Source organism: Emydura macquarii, unplaced genomic scaffold, assembly GCF_026122565.2.
Source record: "Emydura macquarii macquarii isolate MOO-44397 ecotype Brisbane River unplaced genomic scaffold, CSIRO-AGI_Emac_v2 contig_1551, whole genome shotgun sequence".
Lineage (NCBI taxonomy): Eukaryota > Metazoa > Chordata > Testudines > Chelidae > Emydura > Emydura macquarii.
This window is the reverse complement of record NW_027131688.1, coordinates 17,412,991-17,439,501: the sequence shown is the minus strand read 5'-3', so window position 1 is coordinate 17,439,501 and position 26,511 is coordinate 17,412,991. Positions and strand designations below refer to the sequence as shown.

The window sequence follows — 26,511 nt, the reverse complement described above, 5'->3', positions numbered from 1 at the left end:
CTCACACACTCTCCTGTTGGCCCCTGATTCCCTCCAATGCCAAGCTCCCTCGTGGCTTCTGATTCTCCACTATAACATGGCACCACAGTGCTCCTTGTGCTCCAAGCGCCGCCAAGCCCTCCTTGCATCTGGGGCATTCTGGGAATAGGCCCCTACCTCCCCACCTGCCACCTTTCAGGGGACCCTGACGGGGTCATCACCAGTGGCTTTTCCCCACAGTTTGGTAATGCCACACGTGGAGCAGCACAAAACTCAGCACCTCTGTGACTGGACCATCCCACCACATGAACAATGGTTCTTTTAGGGCCAAATTGATGTTGTCCCAGAACATCTTGTATAAGAGCGGTTTTCAGCAAGGTCAATGCTGTGGCATAAATTCGCTGTACTGTCTAATATAGGGGTATGATAGGTGATTTCAGAGACGGAAACAAGGGAATTAATTTCAATGGGGGTTCCATTTTTGCAGTGTAATCTGTGGGCCAAGTTCTGCCCTTCATTACATTTGTAAGGCGGTGCACAGGTATGACTGCAGAATTTTGCCTTGTATGGCTACATCCCAAAGCCAATTCTGCAGCTGTGCTTTTTTGGAGTTTGTTGTAGCTCCAAGAGGCCACAAGATGACAGTGTTTGAGAATAATACTTCTGCCCTCAGAAAGCTGCATGTTTATGCTGTCCACGTTGTGTTCATAAGGGATTATGGTGAGTTTAATGGTGATACGAGGGCAGTGCATAGAGACTGAAGATGTGATGAAAGGTTAGTTGTTCAAATAAGTGTGTGTTGAATCAAGAATTTAACTCATCTCTAGCTTTTGGGATTGTCCTCAGCCTTGGAATGCACCTGTCAGAACCTCCAGTTTCATTTATCCTCAACCATGGCAAATTTCCAGCATGTCTGCCCCTCCTCCCCCCACTATATAGCCGCTTCACATATGCCTGTAGGTAACTGTGCAGTGCGTCAATAAAAATTCACTTTCCTTGCTAAACTGCAGCCAGCCTTTTCCGATTATGAAATGAGGAGGGGCTGCTAGACGACAGAACTGTCATTGTCATGTGAGTCCACTTTTCAGCCAGGCTGAAAGGGCACCAGTGAAAAACGCTCATGTTCTTTAGTGTTTGTGCCAATTGACAGCCTAGGAAATTGCAGCCTCTACCCACAGACACGGTACTGCCTGGACAGAAACAATGAGCGTGTCTGACCACTCTGGAGCGCGTTAGTTAATTTTCCATTGCTCTTCAGTCCTTGTTGTCTGCTGAGAATGCCAACAAAAGGACCAGCTATGATGGTGGTTTTTGTGTAGCTCTACTTGCACAAGAATGAGCCTCCTAATTTGTTTCAGATAAGCCACCAAACAGCATTGCATGGTACATTTTTCAGTCACTTCCAAACAGCTGCTTAAAGGTAAACAGCTCCATAACTCATTACCCAACCTGCTGAGTCATCAGGTAACCTCAGAGGCAGGCATTTTTATATACAACTTTATTTTGAAATACAAGTTGTATTTAATAAATGTAAAGACGCTTTAGTGTCATATAAAAATTGATGTAGATTCCTTAGAACATAAGAGCCAAACAGAAAAGCGACTTCAACCGTGTTTCACTCCAACTTTTGCTGCTACTGCAGGTATATATGAGCATATTTAGAACAGTCACCTTAATTATGGGAAAATCTTCGCTATACTGAAAAGATGCTTTTCTTTCCCACTTGCTGGCATGATCACTGTTGAACTGACTTTTACATCACCTCTAACTGCTGTTTCTTACTATATTTTAAAATATTTCCAAGGCATTGTCTGTCTATTTATCTATTGAGCTACACAACTTTATTTGAACACACTAATGTTAAAATACAGAAAGGATGTGGTTTCTTCTGGAATTAACAGTTTGTGGAAGTGCAGAGTTGCTGTTGAAGATGCACCTGCCCTGTTTTTTATTTAATGTATTTCCTATTTGGGCTATCACTCCTCTATCTGCTTTTAACTTTTGCTGAATCATACACTATTGTTTTCTGTTTGGTTGTTTGTCTTAACCCCTGAAACTGCCTTTCATTTATCACCGGGTTGTAAGTTTCTTGTAAAGCAGACACCAGACGTCATTCGCTCCCCTCAGCTCTAACTCTCAAATGCTGTCATGTTGCAGATGTGTTTTGTTTTCCCTAGCCAACCGCTGCATTTGACTATAGGTCAGACTGAGGTCTGGTGCATTCAGGAGCAACTATGCTGAATTCTCTATTGGCCAGGTTTTCAGAAGTGCTGTGCCCCCAGCTTTCTGAATGGGAGCTTCTGGATGCTGGCCTCTTTATTTACTGAAGTTGCCTAAATAGGACAAAAGCTCTTTTGAAGATCTGGGCCCATAGTTTAAAGGACAACGGTATTTTATCCCTGTATTTGCCCCACTAGATGGCACCCAAAGCTATATTTTCATTACTTGAAAGACATTATTTTTGTTGTATTAGCAGAAATCAGAACAAGAAAATTGTCTCCTTTACTTGTGAATTTGCCCCATTGGTTGTTTTATTGTTCCAGTCGAATAGAGCTGTTGTAGGAAGTCATGATCACAGAAAAAGAGATCTCTTGGATCAACCTGTGGATGATTTGACATATCAGGGCAGAGACCTGAACTGGACTCTCTTCACTGGAGAGCCAGTGCAGAAACCGCAGAGCTGCCAGGGTGATGTATTCACAGCCACCTGCGTTGCTAAGCAGAAAAGCTGCTGCGCATTATATCAATTGGAGCTTTTTAAGGGTGTTACTTCATTCCTATGTAGAAGTAGTTGTACTACTCAAGCTTGAAGGTCATGAATGCATATCTCACTCTTGCCAGAACGCTGTCTAGGGGGATGGGGCACAATCTTTCAGCATCTCACAGAGAGAAGTGAGAATTTTTTGGCCAATGTGGCTATTTAGCGGCGAGGAGTCGAAAAGGACCCTCAGGCCACAGATTCATTTAATGATGGAAATGATCATTATAATGGGGGGAGCTATAGAGGAGAGAAGTTTCGGAAGCACTGCGCTACCCTTTTCTCTGCCAGCATCGCTAGTGTCTTACCAGGGATTAGTTTTTGTCTGCTGCTTTTTAGCCAAGAGGAAAGATGGTTTTGTGATTAAGGCAGTGGCTTGGGTCTCAGCAGGGCCGTATCATCCATTAGGCACAATAGGCACAGTGCCTACGAAACTTTCAGGGCCTATGAAAATTTTGTTTATATATAATGTTTTATTTTTATTTTAAAAACTATTTATTAATAGCTTAAAATCAAATTAGTTATTTCGGTCAGGGGGCCTATGAAAGTAAGTGTGCCTAGGGCCTACGAAGGTCTTAAAATGGCCCTGGGTCTCAGGGGATCTGGGTGTGGTTTTCAGCTCTGTCATACACTCCCTGTGTGACCTTTGACAAATGACTTTGGATCTGGGTCTCATTTACACTAAGACTCCTTTACAATGCCAGAGCAGGGTAGAGGGACCTTGGTGTAAAAGACAATCGGGCTCTTAATCTCTGCCTGAGTCCTCAATCCCCCACTGGTGAGATGGAGATGGTGATAATAATCCTTCCTTTCTGCCACTCTTTGCTTGTCTTCTCCATTTAGACTGTAATTTCCTCAGGAAGCGTCGCTCACTATGTGTATGTAATCTTACAAGAAGTGGAAGCTTGATCAGATGACTAGGGAGAAGTATAAAAATACTGCTTGAGAATGCAGGAGTGAAATCAGGAAGGCCAAAGCACAATTGGCGTTGCAGCTAGCAAGAGAGGTGAAGGGTAACAAGGAGGGTTTCTACAGGTATGTTAGCAACAAGAAGATGGTCAGGAAAAGTGTGGGCCCCTTACTGAATGGGGGAAGTGATAGATGATGTGGAAAAAGCTGAAATACTCAATGCTCTTTTGGCCTCTGTCTTCACAGACAAGGTCAGCTCCCAGTCTATTGCACTGGTCAGCACAGTATGGGGAGGAGGTGAGCAGCCCTCAGTGCTGAAAGAACAGGTTCAGGACTATTTAGAAAAGCTGGACATGCACAAGTCCATGGGGCCGGCTGCAATGCATCTGAGGGTGCTGAGGGAGTTGGCTGATGTGATTGCAGAGCCATTGACCACTATCTTTGAAAACTTGTGGTGATTGGGGGAGATCCCAGACAATTGGAAAAAGGCAAATACAGTGTCCATGTTCAAAAGAGGGAAGGAGGAGGCTCCGGGGAACTACAGACCAGTCAGCCTCACCTCAGACCTCTGAAAAATCATGGAGCAGGTCCTCAAGGAATCCATTTGAGGCATTTGGAAGAGATGAAGGTGATCAGGAACAGTCATCATGGATTCACCAAGTGCAAGCCATGCCTGGCCAACATGATTGCCTTCTATGATGAGATGACTGGCTCTGTGGATGTGGGGAAAGCGGTGGACATGGTTTACCTTGACGTTAGCAAAGTTTTTTATACCGTATCCACATTATTCTTATCAGCAAGTTAAAGAAGTATGGGTTGGATGAATGGACTATAAAATGGATAGAGAGCTGGCTGGGTCATCAGGCTAAATGGGTAGTGATCAATGGCTCAATGTCTAGCTGGCAGTTGGTAACAAGCAGAGTGCCCCTGGGGTCGGTCCTGGGGCCGGTTTTGTTCACCATCTTCATTAATGATCCGGAGGATGGGGTAGATTGAACACTCAGCGTTTTGCGACTGACGTTAAACTGGAGAGATTGGTAGATATTCTGAAGGGTAGGGATAGGAAACAAAGTGACCTAGACAAATTGGAGGATTGGGCCAGTAGAAATCTGATGAGGTTCAACAAGGACAAGTGCAGAGTCCTGGACTTACGACGGAAGAATTCCATGCACAGCTACAGACTGGGGACCGACGGGCTGCAGAAAAGGACCTGGGGATTACATTGGAGAAGAAGCTGGATATGAGTCAGCAGTGTGCCCTGGTTGCCAAGAAGGCTAATAGCATATTGGGCTACATTAGTAGGAGCATTGCCAGCAGATCGAGGGAAATGATTATTCCCCTCTATTTGGCATTGGTGAGGCCACATTTGGAGTATTGTGCCAGTTTGGGGCCCCCCACTACAAAAGGATGTGGAGAAGTTGGAGAAAGTCCAGTGGAGGGTAACAAAAATGACTAGGGGGCTGGAGCACATGAATTATGAGGAGAGGCTGAGGTAATCAGGCTTGTTTAGTCTGCAGAAGAGAAGAATGAGGGGGGATTTGATAGCAGCCTTTAACTACCTGAAAGGAGATTCCAAGGAGGCTGGAGCTAGGCTGTTCTCAGTGGTGGCAGATGACAGAACTAGGAGCAATGGTCTCAAGTTGAAGTTGGGGAGGTCTAGGTTGGCTATTAGGAAAAAGTTTTTCACTAGGAGGGTGGTGAAGCACTGAAATGGGTTACCTAGGGAGGTGGTAGAATCTCCAGCTTTAGAGGTTTTTCAGGCCTGGCTTGACAAAGCCCTGGCTGGGATGATTTAGTTGGGATTAGTCCTGCTTCGAGCAGAGGGTTGAACTAAATGACTTCCTGAAGTCTCTGCCAACCCTAATCTTCTATGATTCTATAATTCAATGTACAGTGCTTGGAACTGTGGGGCTCATTGCCATTATTGCAGCTGGGGTCTTGAAGGCCTCGACTACAAATAATAATTCATGCACGTGTTGGTTTCACACAGGCCTTGAGAAATCTTCCCACCTGTCAATAACCCCAGCCTCGACAATCCATTCAGCTTCTGTTCTAAATATCTGCATGTCTTCTTGCAGGCAGCACCTGAAGCCTGGGGTAATCTTTCCAGACCTGTTCATGGCCTCATTCAAACCCCGCTTAAATACTCATTTCTGCTCTCTTGCCTTTGAGAAGTCGGGGGTAAAGATTAAACCATTGAAATGGCCCAAATAATGTAACCATACAGAGGTGTGCATGTCTTACTGAGTGACTGTGTGATCATTTGGGAAAAACACTTGTTTCCTCCCTCTTCTCTTTTCTGTGTGTGTATGACTCTGGTTTGCTGTGTTGTGTCAAATCCAGCTTGTGGGCTCTTCTGGGCAAACTGCATTTTCCTCTTCTTTTGTGCGGTGCCTAGCACACATTTTTGTGTCTTTCAGATAATAACTGAACACATTTTTTAATAGCCATTGTTGAGTTGGAATCAGTATGCACATTGCCTTGGAGCTGTAAGAGCCTTCCCTAACCCTCTTGATGGACAATCTCTTGCTCCTCTTTATTGTTTAGACAGTATCCTTATGTTCTTTTGGTTTACGCTCCTCCTCTGCACACCACCTAATGAACTCTTCTGCTGGACAGTCCCATTTTCAGTCTCCTTTAGACCTTCACATGAATCTAGCTGCTTTTTCTCAAATCCTCCATTTTTCCATTATCAATCGTAGACCTTTTTGGAGAGACTCTCTATTGGCTTTTCTTTTCTTTCATCTTCACCTCGTTCTTCTCCAGTCCACCATATTCATTTTTACTGTGCAACCAGTATGACCTCATGCTTCATTTTCAAGGTCTCCTCTCCCCCCGCCCCTTTCTTTCTGTTTTCTAACAGTCTCACTTATGCAAAGTTATCCAATTCCCATAGGGGATGCTTAGAGGATTCAATTTTGGGTTGCTAATGGAGGGCACCCAACACTGGGAGTGTTTTTCATGTATTTATTATTAACTATAATGCTCTGTGAGCTTGAAATAAGCCTTGAGACCATTGTCTGCTTCTATTTGAAATGCTGTAAACAAGATTTCCTTTTTTTCTAGCACCACAGTGGTCATCGTTAATGATTCTCTGGTCTGGCCATGCTATTCTTCCTTTGCTCTGTTCAAAACTGTGCCCACCCGCCTACAGACATTCCAGCCACCAGAGATCACTGGAGAAAGCAGCTTCAATGGCCAGTGGGGGCTGTGTGAGCAGCCAGGCACAACTTAGAGCAACCCCAAGTGGAGTCTAGCTTGGCCTGAAGTGGTATAGGTTGTCCAGTACCGCTATGTGGAAACTGTTGAGAAATTTTTATTGGTGACTGCAGTTTGGGGGAATTCTCCTTTGGGACAGTTGGTAAGTCGAGGAAGGGGGGGGGGTGAAGAATACATTAATTTAGCAAGCTATGACTTGGGACTCACCAAATACACCCGAGTACATTCCAGTTGTTTTTTTTTCTGCTATATTTGTTTAGCCCCTACTAAACTGAATAGGTGGAGGGGGAGAGGGGAATAAGATGTGGAAACTGGGATAAAGAAGTGTGAGTGTATATGTGAAAATACCATAGGCAGAATTACAACGGTGAATAGCCACTGGTTAGGTAGTAGCCAGTACCAACATCGCTTAAAAAAATGTTCTCCCATCTAACTGAAGTCGCAGCTACACCAGCTTCATCAGAGAGTTAGGCTTAATCCAAAGTTTCCCCAGCCTTTTAAGCAATGTTCATGCTACTTTGTATTGCAGTTTTCATAATAAAAAAAATGATCACAATAATAATGTTACTGTGTTTATTATCCATATGGTGACTGCACTGTGAATTGAGAAATACATTCAACATTTTAGTAATGCATGTACAATAAAGGCTAACGTACGATACCACCTTTTTGGTTTTGTAAGTAAGAGAAGCATTGATATAAACAAAAGGTAAATAACTATTTACATCTTATTTCTCTGGAAAAGCTTTCCAGCAGCTCCACTCACATATGTCTCAGTCTATGCATTAACTATTCCGATAAGTATATACACAATGAACTTTCTTATCTCGTTGTTTTTATTCTTCTTCTCAGTTGCCCTATTTTATTTTGGTATTTTGAAAATCTGAATCAGCAGGATATATTTTTCAGGAATCTTGAGCATTTTCTGAAGTTTTTATTTGTTTAAGGATTAAATATTGCTCACCCTACTAAATAAAAAAGCATTGCCATATATACAGTATTATTTCTATTTGTTCTACATTTTAAAATGATCATGGAATACAAATATTGCTCTATCTAATATAAAGAAAATATATTTTTCATAAGAAAGCAACACCAAGGCAGAAATATATTTAATAAAATAAGATCTAAACAGTTACATATGTTTCTAGTCCTCATAGCAGTAGCTTCATACTCCTTTCTGCAAATAAAGTATAACCTAAACACAACTGGCATGTTTTAGAGAATTATATTTAACAAAATCTTTTCACTGTCTTTGCTCCATTTTGCATGGTTAGGAGAATTTTTATCAGACTTTGTTAAAACATGAATGCCTCCTTTTCCTCAGTAGTTGTTTGTTTCTTCTTGTATACATCTTATGAAACAAATTTTTCATTAGAAGCTACAGTATGTTCATATGCTTGAAATGCCAGTGTAGTAAAGGATGTTTCGTAGACCGTTTTCATAAATGTCAGTTTTAAGGTCTGTTCCATTTTCATTTCTTGGAAAACTCTTTGGGAAGACAACATTTTTCTGCATGTGTTTTTCTCTTAGTTTGTTCTACTTTCAATTTCCCATATATGATTAGATCAGAAAAAAATACTCATTTGTTTGTATCTTCAGGAATACTTTGCTGACTAGCTCTTTCTCTCTCCAACAAAATTAATTCAGTTCTTGCTGAAGATGTAACTATCGCACCAGAAACTTGAACATTAGATGAAGTCCCTCTAGTTTCATTTTCTTCACCTTTCATTGTTTCTTCTTTAGGTGATAAGGTTTCTTCTGCATCAAAAAATGTTTCAGGTTTCTCTGATGGACTTTCCTCATCTGACGTTTTTGTTTCTTTTAGAATTGTCTGTTCTTCTTTGTCAACATTTTTAGCCTTTTTTGATGGAGATGAGAAGCCTAGTCTGGGAAATCTAAACCATCCAGTTTTTTCAGTTTGTTTAGAAGAATCAATATCTGATTCAGAGGAGTCAACAGGTTGGGTTTCTTCTGGAATTGATTTTTGGACTTCAGGTTTGGAATCTGAGCCTGTGTCATCAACGGAGGAAGAAAACCCAATACTTGGAAGCCAAAATTTGAATCTGCCAGAAGGTCTTTTACTGTCAGGTTTTTCTTTTTGATCCTTCATATCTTTTTCATCTTCTGGTATTTTAGCTATTTCATCATCTTTAGAGAGAGGAGATACAGTTATTGCCTCTGGTTGCTTATCAGATTGACTGTCTCCAAGTTTACTGGAAGGCTGCATTTCAACTGTTAGGGTTTTCAGTTTTGGCAAACTCACACTGGAAGATACTACCTCATCAGATTCATCAGTCTCCCTTTGTGATTTGCCAGAGAATTTAAACTCAGCAGTGTCGGTCTTTTGCATTGACACCCCTATACTTTCATCAGAAAGTTTAGGTTGGTGAACTTCCCTCTCAGGCACCCCATTTTTATATTCTGTATAAGACTGTAGCTGGACTGGCATGTCTAGTTTAACATGTGATTCAGGTATCTTCACTTTGAGAAGTGAAAATCCAAAAGTAGGAGTTTTAATTTCTGATGAAGGAATCTCAGATTCTTTCACTATCTGAGAGGAATAAGTCTCAGGCCTTTCGATATCAACATGTCCAAATTCTACTTCACCTTGTGTCTTTATTTCTTTACCCTCTGCAAGCGATCCCTGAGTCTGTAGTGCTGCTTTTGAAACAGAAGAGTCTGTGGACGGAAGCTTAATGTCTACTTTCAGCATTTTAATGTCAGGTTCAGCCAATGTTGGAATTTTGGCTGTTGGCATTTGTATATTGTCACCTGCAGACTCTGGTTTTTCTTTTTGGATCTTAGTGCTTACTTCCAGTTTTGATGCTTCAGTGTCAGTACCAGCAGCTTTCACGTCTGTTGCCACTTTTGATGTTGAAACATCAGTTTCAACAGTGGGTGCATTGTAAGTGAAAGCTGGTATTTTTAACTTGGGAATTTTAATATTTACCTCTATATTTTCATTACGTTTTTCTGGCTTGTCCTTTGAAATCCTCATCAATGATTCCATAAGGTCTGAATTTGGACTTTTCAGGTCAATGGATCCATCTGCTTTTTGAAAGTGGATTTCCACTATGCCTAGTTCAGTTTTAGGCAGTGAAACATCAGCCTCTAACTTTGGGAGAAATACATCAACTTCAGAACCCTTTGCTTTTGAATGTAACATTCCAAACTTTGGCATCTTAAATTTAGATGCTTTCATTTTGCTTGCTTCATCTCCATCTTCCACTTTCACCCCGACACCTGCAGAAATATCTTTTTCAACACTTTCAGCTCGAAACTCCATTTCATGGTCTGCAGCACTTATTTCAGCATCCATTTTAATTCCTGAAGCACCTAACTTGGGCTCTTCAAGATTGGTTTTAACATCAGCAACATCTCCTGTTCCTTTTGTCGCAGGCCATCCAAATGACGGTACACTGAATTTTGGCATTTTTAATTTACTTTCTGTTCCTTGAACATCCTTTCCTGTAGATTTTATCACCCCCCCTAGCTTTTCAGTTTTAACTTCTGCATCTGGGTGTTGAATGTCCAGCTCTACTTTTGGAAGGAGGATGTCTAATTTCTTCTGTGTTCCATCCAAAGCAATTTCAACAGACGATGTTTTGGCTCCTATTTCTGGACTCTTCAGTTCAATGGAATGTTCTGCTATTGGGACCTCTGCACACTCTGATTTGGCTTTTTGTTCTTGAAGGGCCAGATCACACTTAGGGAGTGTAATATCAACTCTTGGGAAGTTGATGTCCACACTAGTTTTTGAAGCACTGGTTTCTGATGCAGAGAGTTCTACCTTAGGCATCACGGCTTTTGGAATATGTGTTTGCAATTTTTGTCCTTCAACACTGCGTTTAACTACATCAGCATAAGTTTCAGTTTCTGGAATGCTCACTTTAATGACTGCTGTTTCTGGAGGTAGTGAAACATCTGCTCCAAACTTTGACAAGGAAACATCAGAACTCTTCCCTTTGTGGAAAGAAACTCCCACTTTTGGAATCTCTGCTTTAGCAGATTTGATTTTACCTTTCAAAACATCCTTTCCAGCGGCAGGTTCAGTGTCCACACCTGGCAATGATGTTGCATATTCAGGAGCATCTTTTACAGTTTGTATTTCGACAGAAGGAGCTCTTACTTGAGGCTTTTCCAGGCTCCCTTCACTATCACTGTCACCTCTTTTTTCCTTTGAAGATGACCGACCAAATGTTGGCATTCTGAATTTTGGCATTTTAAACCAGCTCTGATGTTCTTCAGACTGAATTTCTCCAGACTTCATTTCATGTTCTCCTTGCACTTTCATATCCTCCACCTCAGGGCTTTGAATAGCCAGCTCTGCGATTGAAACAGAAACTGATGGGAGACTAACATCCATCTCTGGAGCTTTAATGTCTGTGATAGAAACTTGAGGCATTTTCATTTTACCAGCTGAAACCTCTATTCCTACATCAGAAACGTCAGATTTAACTTCTAGCATTGGAGATTCCACAACAGTGTCCGCAATATCTGATGTCGTAAGATGGGGAGCTCCAACTTCCATTTTGGGTAAGCTGATCTCATTTTCTGGCCTTTTCCCTTTTGGAAGTGAAATTCCAAACTTTGGCTTTTGGAGTTTAGGCATTTTAATCTTCCCTTCAAGACCTTCAACTTTCACCTCTATTTCATTCACCGCCAATGGTCCTTCAACTCCTGTTTCTGGACTCTTCAGTTCAATGGAAGCTTCTTCTGTGGGGAATTTAATACCTGTGGACAAGATGACATCGTCACCAGTTGACCCTGACTTCAGGTCAGCTTGTTGAAGACTCACATCACATGTAGGAAGGGTGGAATCGACCTTAGGTAGGGTAATGTCCATGCCTGCTTGGGGAACTTTGATTTCTGGTTTGGAAAATTCCAAAGTAGGGATCTTAACTTTTGGCATTTTTATACTTATTTGTGCTCCCTCTTCTATGTTTTTGGTATGACTGCTTTCTATATCAGGTATCTGCACTAAGTCTTCTCCATCTCTTTCTGTTTTAGGAACAGTAATATCAGCTTCTACTTTTGGCAGATTAACCTGAGATTTAGGAGCCTTAATTTTGGAGAATGAAATTTTAGGCATGATAAATTGAGGCTTTTTAATTTGGCTTTTTTGTTCTTCTTTTCCTGTAGATATTTCAATATCAAGATCCATGCTGGGACCCGGATCCTCAGTTACAACTTCTGCTACTTTTGTGTCTATTTTCCCTGATGATACAGTAATTTTAGGTTCTTCCAGAGATGCTTCAAAATCAGCTTTAATGCTTGCTTCTTTTTTTGGTGACCGACTAAATGATGGCAATTTGAATTTTGGCAGCTTGAAATGTCCTTCTTTCCTTTCTGCATCTGTATCTACACATTTTATTTCTCCCTCAGCCTTTTCTGTGTTAGATGCCATATTTGAATCTTGAATGACAATCTCTGCCACTGGCACAGAAACGTGAACAGATGAGAGGTTAATGTCAACCTTTGGTGCCTTAATATTTGCTTCAGGTATTTTGGGCATTTTTATTTTCCAGCCTGTTGATTCCGTTTCTTCACTAGAGATGCCAGATTCATCTTCTGTTGTTCGTGCTTCCACAGCAATGTCGGCAATATCTGTCATCATTTTTAGCTGGGGAAAATCAGCTTCCATTTTGGGTAAACTGACCTCACTCTCTGGCACTTTCCCTTTAGGAAGTGAAATTCCAAACTTTGGCTTTTGGAATTTGGGCATTTTAATCTTCCCTTCAAGATCTTCAACTTTCACCTCTATTCCATCCACAGTAATTCCAGCTGGTGGTACTTCAACTCCTATTTCTGGACTCTTCAACTCCGTGGATCCTACTGATCTTGGAAACTTAATATCTGGGGCTGACAGGCTGACCTCAGCACCAGCGGATCTCAGTTTTAGGTCAGCTTGTTGAATATTCATATCATACGTAGGAAGCGTGACATCAACCTTAGGTAAACTAACATCCACATCCATTTTTGGAATTTTGATTTCTGGTTTTGAGAATTCCAAAGTAGAGATCTTATCTTTTGGCATTTTTATGGCAATTCCTTCTACATCTCCAATGCTTCCTTTACCTGATATCTTCACTGAAACATCATCATTTTCTGATTTAAAACCACTAACATCACTTTCCAATTTTGGCAGAGATACCTGTGCTTTGTGACCTTTCATTTTAGGAAGAGATATCTTTGGCATGCTAAATTGAGGCTTTTTAATTTTACCCTTCTCACCATCTTTTCCTAAAGGTATATCATTATCCAGTTCCACACTTGGGCATTGAATCTCAGCCACAGTTAATGTGAGTTCAGATTCTGTTTCTCCTAATGAAGCGGCAAAATTAGGTTCCTCAAGGGTTTTTTCAGAATCACATGTAATAAGAGTTTCTTTCTTTGATGACCAACTAAAAGATGGCAGTATGAATTTTGGCATTTTGAACTTACCCTCTTTCGTTTCAGTGCCTTTTCCTCCAAATTTTATTTCCCTCTCAGTACTTACTTTACTTTCTAAATCTAGCCCTTGAAAGTCCACCTTTGCTGTTTCGATGGTAAAATCAACTGGTAGGAGGCTGATGTCCACCTTTGGTGCTTGAACGTCAGCTTTAGGCATTGTGGGCATTTTGACTGATGGCATTTGCATTTTCCACCCGGAAACCTGAGTCTCTGCTTCAGGAACATCAACTTCCACTTCTAGTTTGGGAGTTTTCAAACCTATTCCAGCTACTTGGGCCTCGACTTGTGTCTTGGGAATATCAGCTTCCATTTTGGGTAAGCTGATCTCGCCTTCTGGCACTTTGCCTTTTGGAAGTGTAACTCCAAATTTTGGCTTTTCAAATTTTGGCATCTTAATTTTCCCTTCCACACCGGCAGCTTTCAGCTCAAGCCCCTCCACCGCAATTTCAGCTGATGGTGCCATAGCTTCTATCCCTGGACTCTTCAGCTGAATGGAGCCTTCTGTTGTGGGAATCTTGACGCCGGGTGCTGAGATGCTGACCCCTCCCACCACAGCGGGTGCTTTCAGGTCAGCTTCTTGAAGACTGACATCACACGTGGGAAGCGTGACATCGACTTTGGGTAAACTAACATCCGCGTCTATTTTGGGAGCTTTGATTTCTGGTTTAGAAAATCTCATGCTAGGCATCTTGACTTTTGGCATGTGTATTTTCATCCCTGTTGCCTCTGCTTTGCCTGTCTCAACTTCAATACCGCTTTCCATGTCGGGACCTTTTACTTCCAATCCACCCTCCTTTATTTCAGCTGCTGGTTTGGGAAGGGCAATCTCTCCCTCCACCTTTGGAAGGCTGACCTGTACCTGGGGAGCCTTGACTTTGGGAAGCTTCACACTTGGCAGCTTAACGTCAGGCATTTTAATTTTCCCCTTCTCGCCATCTTTTCCTGCAGAAGTCCCAATTTCAAGTTCAACACTTGGAGCCTGGATTTCAGGTCCTGACACTGTTATGCCTCCTTCTGCCCTAACTGATGGCATAGTCACTTGGGGCTCTTTGAGGCTTGCTTCAACCTCTGCTACTCCACCACTGGTCTCTTTTGTGGTGGACCATCCAAATGAAGGGAAACCGAACTTTGGCATTTTGAATTTACTTTCTTTTTCTTTCGCCTCCTTTCCTGTGGCTTTTATTTCACCTTCCATCTTGACCACTTGAGCTGTTGTTTCTGGGCCTTGGATCTCCACCTGGCCCTTTGGCAGGGTGACGTCCACTGATGGGAGGCTGATGTCCACCTTTGGTGCTTGAACGTCAGCTTTAGGCATTTTGGGCATTTTGACTGATGGCATTTGCATTTTCCACCCGGAAACCTGAGTCTCTGCTTCAGGAACATCAACTTCCACTTCTAGTTTGGGAGTTTTCAAACCTATTCCAGCTACTTGGGCCTCGACTTGTGTCTTGGGAATATCAGCTTCCATTTTGGGTAAGCTGATCTCGCCTTCTGGCACTTTGCCTTTTGGAAGTGTAACTCCAAATTTTGGCTTTTCAAATTTTGGCATCTTAATTTTCCCTTCCACACCGGCAGCTTTCAGCTCAAGCCCTTCCACCGCAATTTCAGCTGATGGTGCCATAGCTTCTATCCCTGGACTCTTCAGCTGAATGGAGCCTTCTGTTGTGGGAATCTTGACGCCGGGTGCTGAGATGCTGACCCCTCCCACCACAGCGGGTGCTTTCAGGTCAGCTTCTTGAAGACTGACATCACACGTGGGAAGCGTGACATCGACTTTGGGTAAACTAACATCCGCGTCTATTTTGGGAGCTTTGATTTCTGGTTTAGAAAATCTCATGCTAGGCATCTTGACTTTTGGCATGTGTATTTTCATCCCTGTTGCCTCTGCTTTGCCTGTCTCAACTTCAATACCGCTTTCCATGTCGGGACCTTTTACTTCCAATCCACCCTCCTTTATTTCAGCTGCTGGTTTGGGAAGGGCAATCTCTCCCTCCACCTTTGGAAGGCTGACCTGTACCTGGGGAGCCTTGACTTTGGGAAGCTTCACACTTGGCAGCTTAACGTCAGGCATTTTAATTTTCCCCTTCTCGCCATCTTTTCCTGCAGAAGTCCCAATTTCAAGTTCAACACTTGGAGCCTGGATTTCAGGTCCTGACACTGTTATGCCTCCTTCTGCCCTAACTGATGGCATAGTCACTTGGGGCTCTTTGAGGCTTGCTTCAACCTCTGCTACTCCACCACTGGTCTCTTTTGTGGTGGACCATCCAAATGAAGGGAAACCGAACTTTGGCATACTGAACTTACTTTCTTTTTCTTTCGCCTCTTTTCCTGTGGCTTTTATTTCACCTTCCATCTTGACCACTTGAGCTGTTGTTTCTGGGCCTTGGATCTCCATCTGGCCCTTTGGCAGGGTGACGTCCACTGACGGGAGGCTGATGTCCACCTTTGGTGCTTGAACGTCAGCTTTAGGCATTTTGGGCATTTTGACTGATGGCATTTGCATTTTCCACCCGGAAACCTGAGTCTCTGCTTCAGGAACATCAACTTCCACTTCTAGTTTGGGAGTTTTCAAACCTATTCCAGCTACTTGGGCCTCGACTTGTGTCTTGGGAATATCAGCTTCCATTTTGGGTAAGCTGATCTCGCCTTCTGGCACTTTGCCTTTTGGAAGTGTAACTCCAAATTTTGGCTTTTCAAATTTTGGCATCTTAATTTTCCCTTCCACACCGGCAGCTTTCAGCTCAAGCCCTTCCACCGCAATTTCAGCTGATGGTGCCATAGCTTCTATCCCTGGACTCTTCAGCTGAATGGAGCCTTCTGTTGTGGGAATCTTGACGCCGGGTGCTGAGATGCTGACCCCTCCCACCACAGCGGGTGCTTTCAGGTCAGCTTCTTGAAGACTGACATCACACGTGGGAAGCGTGACATCGACTTTGGGTAAACTAACATCCGCGTCTATTTTGGGAGCTTTGATTTCTGGTTTAGAAAATCTCATGCTAGGCATCTTGACTTTTGGCATGTGTATTTTCATCCCTGTTGCCTCTGCTTTGCCTGTCTCAACTTCAATACTGCTTTCCATGTCGGGACCTTTTACTTCCAATCCACCCTCCTTTATTTCAGCTGCTGGTTTGGGAAGGGCAATCTCTCCCTCCACCTTTGGAAGGCTGACCTGTACCTGGGGAGCCTTGACTTTGGGAAGCTTCACACTTGGCAGCTTAACGTCAGGCATTTTAATTTTCCCCTTCTCGCCATCTTTTCCTGCAGAAGTCCCAATTTCAAGTTCAACACTTGGAGCCTGGATTTCAGGTCCTGACACTGTTATGCCTCCTTCTGCCCTAACTGATGGCATAGTCACTTGGGGCTCTTTGAGGCTTGCTTCAACCTCTGCTACTCCACCACTGGTCTCTTTTGTGGTGGACCATCCAAATGAAGGGAAACCGAACTTTGGCATACTGAACTTACTTTCTTTTTCTTTCGCCTCTTTTCCTGTGGCTTTTATTTCACCTTCCATCTTGACCACTTGAGCTGTTGTTTCTGGGCCTTGGATCTCCATCTGGCCCTTTGGCAGGGTGACGTCCACTGACGGGAGGCTGATGTCCACCTTTGGTGCTTGAACGTCAGCTTTAGGCATTTTGGGCATTTTGACTGATGGCATTTGCATTTTCCACCCGGAAACCTGAGTCTCTGCTTCAGGAACATCAACTTCCACTTCTAGTTTGGGAGTTTTCAAACCTATTCCAGCTACTTGGGCCTCGACTTGTGTCTTGGGAATATCAGCTTCCATTTTGGGTAAGCTGATCTCGCCTTCTGGCACTTTGCCTTTTGGAAGTGTAACTCCAAATTTTGGCTTTTCAAATTTTGGCATCTTAATTTTCCCTTCCACTCCGGCAGCTTTCAGCTCAAGCCCTTCCACCGCAATTTCAGCTGATGGTGCCATAGCTTCTATCCCTGGACTCTTCAGCTGAATGGAGCCTTCTGTTGTGGGAATCTTGACGCCGGGTGCTGAGATGCTGACCCCTCCCACCACAGCGGGTGCTTTCAGGTCAGCTTCTTGAAGACTGACATCACACGTGGGAAGCGTGACATCGACTTTGGGTAAACTAACATCCGCGTCTATTTTGGGAGCTTTGATTTCTGGTTTAGAAAATCTCATGCTAGGCATCTTGACTTTTGGCATGTGTATTTTCATCCCTGTTGCCTCTGCTTTGCCTGTCTCAACTTCAATACTGCTTTCCATGTCGGGACCTTTTACTTCCAATCCACCCTCCTTTATTTCAGCTGCTGGTTTGGGAAGGGCAATCTCTCCCTCCACCTTTGGAAGGCTGACCTGTACCTGGGGAGCCTTGACTTTGGGAAGCTTCACACTTGGCAGCTTAACGTCAGGCATTTTAATTTTCCCCTTCTCGCCATCTTTTCCTGCAGAAGTCCCAATTTCAAGTTCAACACTTGGAGCCTGGATTTCAGGTCCTGACACTGTTATGCCTCCTTCTGCCCTAACTGATGGCATAGTCACTTGGGGCTCTTTGAGGCTTGCTTCAACCTCTGCTACTCCACCACTGGTCTCTTTTGTGGTGGACCATCCAAATGAAGGGAAACCGAACTTTGGCATACTGAACTTACTTTCTTTTTCTTTCGCCTCTTTTCCTGTGGCTTTTATTTCACCTTCCATCTTGACCACTTGAGCTGTTGTTTCTGGGCCTTGGATCTCCATCTGGCCCTTTGGCAGGGTGACGTCCACTGACGGGAGGCTGATGTCCACCTTTGGTGCTTGAACGTCAGCTTTAGGCATTTTGGGCATTTTGACTGATGGCATTTGCATTTTCCACCCGGAAACCTGAGTCTCTGCTTCAGGAACATCAACTTCCACTTCTAGTTTGGGAGTTTTCAAACCTATTCCAGCTACTTGGGCCTCGACTTGTGTCTTGGGAATATCAGCTTCCATTTTGGGTAAGCTGATCTCGCCTTCTGGCACTTTGCCTTTTGGAAGTGTAACTCCAAATTTTGGCTTTTCAAATTTTGGCATCTTAATTTTCCCTTCCACTCCGGCAGCTTTCAGCTCAAGCCCTTCCACCGCAATTTCAGCTGATGGTGCCATAGCTTCTATCCCTGGACTCTTCAGCTGAATGGAGCCTTCTGTTGTGGGAATCTTGACGCCGGGTGCTGAGATGCTGACCCCTCCCACCACAGCGGGTGCTTTCAGGTCAGCTTCTTGAAGACTGACATCACACGTGGGAAGCGTGACATCGACTTTGGGTAAACTAACATCCGCGTCTATTTTGGGAGCTTTGATTTCTGGTTTAGAAAATCTCATGCTAGGCATCTTGACTTTTGGCATGTGTATTTTCATCCCTGTTGCCTCTGCTTTGCCTGTCTCAACTTCAATACTGCTTTCCATGTCGGGACCTTTTACTTCCAATCCACCCTCCTTTATTTCAGCTGCTGGTTTGGGAAGGGCAATCTCTCCCTCCACCTTTGGAAGGCTGACCTGTACCTGGGGAGCCTTGACTTTGGGAAGCTTCACACTTGGCAGCTTAACGTCAGGCATTTTAATTTTCCCCTTCTCGCCATCTTTTCCTGCAGAAGTCCCAATTTCAAGTTCAACACTTGGAGCCTGGATTTCAGGTCCTGACACTGTTATGCCTCCTTCTGCCCTAACTGATGGCATAGTCACTTGGGGCTCTTTGAGGCTTGCTTCAACCTCTGCTACTCCACCACTGGTCTCTTTTGTGGTGGACCATCCAAATGAAGGGAAACCGAACTTTGGCATACTGAACTTACTTTCTTTTTCTTTCGCCTCTTTTCCTGTGGCTTTTATTTCACCTTCCATCTTGACCACTTGAGCTGTTGTTTCTGGGCCTTGGATCTCCATCTGGCCCTTTGGCAGGGTGACGTCCACTGACGGGAGGCTGATGTCCACCTTTGGTGCTTGAACGTCAGCTTTAGGCATTTTGGGCATTTTGACTGATGGCATTTGCATTTTCCACCCGGAAACCTGAGTCTCTGCTTCAGGAACATCAACTTCCACTTCTAGTTTGGGAGTTTTCAAACCTATTCCAGCTACTTGGGCCTCGACTTGTGTCTTGGGAATATCAGCTTCCATTTTGGGTAAGCTGATCTCGCCTTCTGGCACTTTGCCTTTTGGAAGTGTAACTCCAAATTTTGGCTTTTCAAATTTTGGCATCTTAATTTTCCCTTCCACACCGGCAGCTTTCAGCTCAAGCCCTTCCACCGCAATTTCAGCTGATGGTGCCATAGCTTCTATCCCTGGACTCTTCAGCTGAATGGAGCCTTCTGTTGTGGGAATCTTGACGCCGGGTGCTGAGATGCTGACCCCTCCCACCACAGCGGGTGCTTTCAGGTCAGCTTCTTGAAGACTGACATCACACGTGGGAAGCGTGACATCGACTTTGGGTAAACTAACATCCGCGTCTATTTTGGGAGCTTTGATTTCTGGTTTAGAAAATCTCATGCTAGGCATCTTGACTTTTGGCATGTGTATTTTCATCCCTGTTGCCTCTGCTTTGCCTGTCTCAACTTCAATACCGCTTTCCATGTCGGGACCTTTTACTTCCAATCCACCCTCCTTTATTTCAGCTGCTGGTTTGGGAAGGGCAATCTCTCCCTCCACCTTTGGAAGGCTGACCTGTACCTGGGGAGCCTTGACTTTGGGAAGCTTCACACTTGGCAGCTTAACGTCAGGCATTTTAATTTTCCCCTTCTCGCCATCTTTTCCTGCAGAAGTCCCAATTTCAAGTTCAACACTTGGAGCCTGGATTTCAGGTCCTGACACTGTTATGCCTCCTTCTGCCCTAACTGATGGCATAGTCACTTGGGGCTCTTTGAGGCTTGCTTCAACCTCTGCTACTCCACCACTGGTCTCTTTTGTGGTGGACCATCCAAATGAAGGGAAACCGAACTTTGGCATACTGAACTTACTTTCTTTTTCTTTCGCCTCTTTTCCTGTGGCTTTTATTTCACCTTCCATCTTGACCACTTGAGCTGTTGTTTCTGGGCCTTGGATCTCCACCTGGCCCTTTGGCAGGGTGACGTCCACTGACGGGAGGCTGATGTCCACCTTTGGTGCTTGAACGTCAGCTTTAGGCATTTTGGGCATTTTGACTGATGGCATTTGCATTTTCCACCCGGAAACCTGAGTCTCTGCTTCAGGAACATCAACTTCCACTTCTAGTTTGGGAGTTTTCAAACCTATTCCAGCTACTTGGGCCTCGACTTGTGTCTTGGGAATATCAGCTTCCATTTTGGGTAAGCTGATCTCGCCTTCTGGCACTTTGCCTTTTGGAAGTGTAACTCCAAATTTTGGCTTTTCAAATTTTGGCATCTTAATTTTCCCTTCCACACCGGCAGCTTTCAGCTCAAGCCCTTCCACCAATTTCAGCTGATGGTGCCATAGCTTCTATCCCTGGACTCTTCAGCTGAATGGAGCCTTCTGTTGTGGGAATCTTGACGCCGGGTGCTGAGATGCTGACCCCTCCCACCACAGCGGGTGCTTTCAGGTCAGCTTCTTGAAGACTGACATCACACGTGGGAAGCGTGACATCGACTTTGGGTAAACTAACATCCGCGTCTATTTTGGGAGCTTTGATTTCTGGTTTAGAAAATCTCATGCTAGGCATCTTGACTTTTGGCATGTGTATTTTCATCCCTGTTGCCTCTGCTTTGCCTGTCTCAACTTCAATACCGCTTTCCATGTCGGGACCTTTTACTTCCAATCCACCCTCCTTTATTTCAGCTGCTGGTTTGGGAAGGGCAATCTCTCCCTCCACCTTTGGAAGGCTGACCTGTACCTGGGGAGCCTTGACTTTGGGAAGCTTCACACTTGGCAGCTTAACGTCAGGCATTTTAATTTTCCCCTTCTCGCCATCTTTTCCTGCAGAAGTCCCAATTTCAAGTTCAACACTTGGAGCCTGGATTTCAGGTCCTGACACTGTTATGCCTCCTTCTGCCCTAACTGATGGCATAGTCACTTGGGGCTCTTTGAGGCTTGCTTCAACCTCTGCTACTCCACCACTGGTCTCTTTTGTGGTGGACCATCCAAATGAAGGGAAACCGAACTTTGGCATACTGAACTTACTTTCTTTTTCTTTCGCCTCTTTTCCTGTGGCTTTTATTTCACCTTCCATCTTGACCACTTGAGCTGTTGTTTCTGGGCCTTGGATCTCCATCTGGCCCTTTGGCAGGGTGACGTCCACTGACGGGAGGCTGATGTCCACCTTTGGTGCTTGAACGTCAGCTTTAGGCATTTTGGGCATTTTGACTGATGGCATTTGCATTTTCCACCCGGAAACCTGAGTCTCTGCTTCAGGAACATCAACTTCCACTTCTAGTTTGGGAGTTTTCAAACCTATTCCAGCTACTTGGGCCTCGACTTGTGTCTTGGGAATATCAGCTTCCATTTTGGGTAAGCTGATCTCGCCTTCTGGCACTTTGCCTTTTGGAAGTGTAACTCCAAATTTTGGCTTTTCAAATTTTGGCATCTTAATTTTCCCTTCCACTCCGGCAGCTTTCAGCTCAAGCCCTTCCACCGCAATTTCAGCTGATGGTGCCATAGCTTCTATCCCTGGACTCTTCAGCTGAATGGAGCCTTCTGTTGTGGGAATCTTGACGCCGGGTGCTGAGATGCTGACCCCTCCCACCACAGCGGGTGCTTTCAGGTCAGCTTCTTGAAGACTGACATCACACGTGGGAAGCGTGACATCGACTTTGGGTAAACTAACATCCGCGTCTATTTTGGGAGCTTTGATTTCTGGTTTAGAAAATCTCATGCTAGGCATCTTGACTTTTGGCATGTGTATTTTCATCCCTGTTGCCTCTGCTTTGCCTGTCTCAACTTCAATACTGCTTTCCATGTCGGGACCTTTTACTTCCAATCCACCCTCCTTTATTTCAGCTGCTGGTTTGGGAAGGGCAATCTCTCCCTCCACCTTTGGAAGGCTGACCTGTACCTGGGGAGCCTTGACTTTGGGAAGCTTCACACTTGGCAGCTTAACGTCAGGCATTTTAATTTTCCCCTTCTCGCCATCTTTTCCTGCAGAAGTCCCAATTTCAAGTTCAACACTTGGAGCCTGGATTTCAGGTCCTGACACTGTTATGCCTCCTTCTGCCCTAACTGATGGCATAGTCACTTGGGGCTCTTTGAGGCTTGCTTCAACCTCTGCTACTCCACCACTGGTCTCTTTTGTGGTGGACCATCCAAATGAAGGGAAACCGAACTTTGGCATACTGAACTTACTTTCTTTTTCTTTCGCCTCTTTTCCTGTGGCTTTTATTTCACCTTCCATCTTGACCACTTGAGCTGTTGTTTCTGGGCCTTGGATCTCCATCTGGCCCTTTGGCAGGGTGACGTCCACTGACGGGAGGCTGATGTCCACCTTTGGTGCTTGAACGTCAGCTTTAGGCATTTTGGGCATTTTGACTGATGGCATTTGCATTTTCCACCCGGAAACCTGAGTCTCTGCTTCAGGAACATCAACTTCCACTTCTAGTTTGGGAGTTTTCAAACCTATTCCAGCTACTTGGGCCTCGACTTGTGTCTTGGGAATATCAGCTTCCATTTTGGGTAAGCTGATCTCGCCTTCTGGCACTTTGCCTTTTGGAAGTGTAACTCCAAATTTTGGCTTTTCAAATTTTGGCATCTTAATTTTCCCTTCCACTCCGGCAGCTTTCAGCTCAAGCCCTTCCACCGCAATTTCAGCTGATGGTGCCATAGCTTCTATCCCTGGACTCTTCAGCTGAATGGAGCCTTCTGTTGTGGGAATCTTGACGCCGGGTGCTGAGATGCTGACCCCTCCCACCACAGCGGGTGCTTTCAGGTCAGCTTCTTGAAGACTGACATCACACGTGGGAAGCGTGACATCGACTTTGGGTAAACTAACATCCGCGTCTATTTTGGGAGCTTTGATTTCTGGTTTAGAAAATCTCATGCTAGGCATCTTGACTTTTGGCATGTGTATTTTCATCCCTGTTGCCTCTGCTTTGCCTGTCTCAACTTCAATACCGCTTTCCATGTCGGGACCTTTTACTTCCAATCCACCCTCCTTTATTTCAGCTGCTGGTTTGGGAAGGGCAATCTCTCCCTCCACCTTTGGAAGGCTGACCTGTACCTGGGGAGCTTTGACTTTGGGAAGCTTCACACTTGGCAGCTTAACGTCAGGCATTTTAATTTTCCCCTTCTCGCCATCTTTTCCTGCAGAAGTCCCAATTTCAAGTTCAACACTTGGAGCCTGGATTTCAGGTCCTGACACTGTTATGCCTCCTTCTGCCCTAACTGATGGCATAGACACTTGGGGCTCTTTGAGGCTTGCTTCAACCTCTGCTACTCCACCACTGGTCTCTTTTGTGGTGGACCATCCAAATGAAGGGAAACTGAATTTTGGCATTTTGAACTTACTTTCTTTTTCTTTCGCCTCTTTCCCTGTGGCTTTTATTTCACCTTCTATCTTGACCACTTGAGCTGTTGTTTCTGGGCCTTGAATCTCCACCTGGCCCTTTGGCAGGGTGACGTCCACTGACGGGAGGCTGATGTCCACCTTTGGTGCTTGAACGTCAGCTTTAGGCATTTCGGTCATTTTGACTGATGTTGTTTGCATTTTCCAGTCCGAGATTTGTTTCTTGGCATTAGGAATATCAGTTTTCAGTGGTACTTTTGTAGTCTCCATATCAATTTCAGTTCCTTCTGTTCTCTTTGTCGTTTTGGGTATATCTTTTTCCAGTTCGTTGAAAGTTATTTCACTTTCTTGCCCCTTTAACTTAGTGATTGAAATTCCAAACTTCTCTCTTTTTATATCTATTTGAGTCTGATTCTGTTCATGTTCTTCTTTTGTTTTTGTTTCCTGTTTTTGTTTTTTGATTTCTTCGTTTGTTGTTCTTATTTCTAGACCCTTTATTTGGACATAACTGTGTTCCAGTTGATCCCTTATTTCTATATTTGTTAGGTCTTCTCCTGGATGTTGCAGGGCAATTTTAGTGGATTTTTGTTCTGATGAACCTTTTTGTTTCTTTTTTCGGGTCCTGGGCAGAACCTGTTGTATTTTTTTGGTTTGTGTGTCTTTGAGACCAGGCGTGTGTATTTCTGATGTAGGTTTTGTTACAAGTGGTTCTTCTGGTTTTGTGGTAGCAGGTTGAAATTTTGGTAGCTGTTCTTTTTGTTTTTTAGTGCTAATTTCAACTTCAGGGTAACTTTTTGTTTGTATTGGTAAGCCATTTTTCATCTCTTTTAAATCTTTTTTGACACCGTGTTGCATTTCACCTGCTTTTGTTTCATAAGCTGTAGATCTGGAATATTCTACAGTTAGTATATCTGGAGTTTCCATGCTGATATCTTCTTTTGGTATGTCATCCCTTTTTGTTGGTAAAGCGGTTTTTATTTCTGATTTCTGCTTCTCTTCTGTTTCTGGTTTTGTTCTATGCATCTTGAATCCAATATTAGGGAACTTCAGTTTCTTTTGACTTCCTTTTTTCTCTATAGTATAGAATTCTTCTTGTTGTAATTGAGACTCAGTGTCAGTGTCTGTTGGGGAAATATCTTGTATTGTATGCTCAGATGCATCTGATGTACTATGAGATCTTCTGTGCCCCAAAATCTTTTTATTTTTAATTGACTGCAATTTGGGCCATGACAATCTCTCTTTTTTGGGTCGTTTTGTTCTTCCCACCCTTTGTTTTACAATTTCCTTTTCTTTGTCTTCTGAAATAATCTGTTCTGACATTTCCAGTGTTGTTCCAGGCATTTTTTCATTAAGCTCTTTTTCCTGAAGAAGAGGTTGGTTTTTGTAAATATTGATAGAAATATGTATAATGTTCATCTGGTTTTGTTTAAAATCAGCTACTTTTGGACATATAAACACACTAAAAATTGAGGATGCAGTACAGTCAAAACGGACATGAAATAAAATTATTATTCTAATTTATTAGGTATAACTATCAAAGTCTAGATTCTATATATAATATGCTGGCTTGCAATCAATGGCAGCTCCTAAATATATATTATTCAGAGATTATTCAATTTACAATTTGAGAAATAAGATATATTTTAGTCAGATAGAGACCCATGATTAGATTTTGTTGCTATAGATGTTAACGACTAAACCAATATTGACTACAGGTGGTCAAAAGAACAGCTAACTTTTCGTTAACATTTTGTATGTTGAAAAATTCCAACCAGTGCTAATATTGACTTCATCTGAAGCAGGCTCAGACCGCTAGGGTGCCTTATTGAACTAGGAAACATTGTGATTAAACTTATATTCTAAAAATGTGTCCTTACATTTGATGATTTTGTGTTTTTTCTATCACTAGTTTATAGCTGAAGCAATAAATCCTTTTTCACTCTGGACCTGTTCCTGTTCCCATTCAATGCAATGGAAGCTGGGTCAAGCTGTGGGTCCTCCCTTCAAGAAAACTACCATCATATTCAATGCAGTTTAGCTTGATTAAGGACTAAACTGAAATACACCCTTGTACACAGGGCTCAGTTTGGACTGAAGAGGTGCATAGTTTTTGTACTGGCTCTCTGCATGGGACTGGATTTCACCCTGAGTGAGAACTGCAGATTTTGTCCAAAAGTACCATATAGGTAGTAAAGTGAAGCACGTGTGTGTTTGCAGGACGAGGGCCTGTATTTTCCCATCTTCAATGTTACTATATAATGTACGTTTGTAGTATTTTCCCATTATTTCTACCATGATAAAGAAATAACTTTACCTGACTTAATTTCTCCTTCTTGTGTTGTGCTGTAGAATGTGTTTTTTCTACCTCTTCTTTCACAGCAAGTTTTCTTTTGAGGCTGAATTGTACTTTGTATGGCTCGGAATATTGTAGAATCTTGAGTGCATCTTCATATTTGATATTATCAAAAAATATTGTGGCACTTAATAGCTGATCACCTGCAAATGGTACCATACATTTTATTTTAAGATATCAGTTTGCTCTATGATGTGGTTTTTCAAATCACATTGTTCTTGATGATCATATAAACATAAACGGTCATAAACATAAGATGATTATATAAAGCATATCATGATTTGTTTTAATATTTATGCTTTGAAGTTTTATTCATTTAAATACTATTATGTACTTTATTATTGTGTATTCACATACATAACAGTTCATAAAAGGTTTACCGCATACTGGGCTAGATTCTTCACAGATATAATAGGTAGTTACTTTTACCT

General features: G+C 43.2%; 1 protein-coding gene across 1 annotated transcript in view; it reads right to left on the bottom strand.

Moving 5' to 3' along the window:
* Positions 1-7,424: 7,424 nt before the first annotated feature.
* Positions 7,425-26,511, bottom strand: part of AHNAK2 (AHNAK nucleoprotein 2) — a 64,272-nt gene continuing 45,185 nt past the window's right edge. The window contains 3 exon segments of the mRNA XM_067554954.1: positions 7,425-20,709; positions 20,711-25,089; positions 26,042-26,223. Of these exon segments, the coding sequence (XP_067411055.1) occupies positions 8,448-20,709; positions 20,711-25,089; positions 26,042-26,223 (16,823 nt within the window). The 3' untranslated portion in view covers positions 7,425-8,447.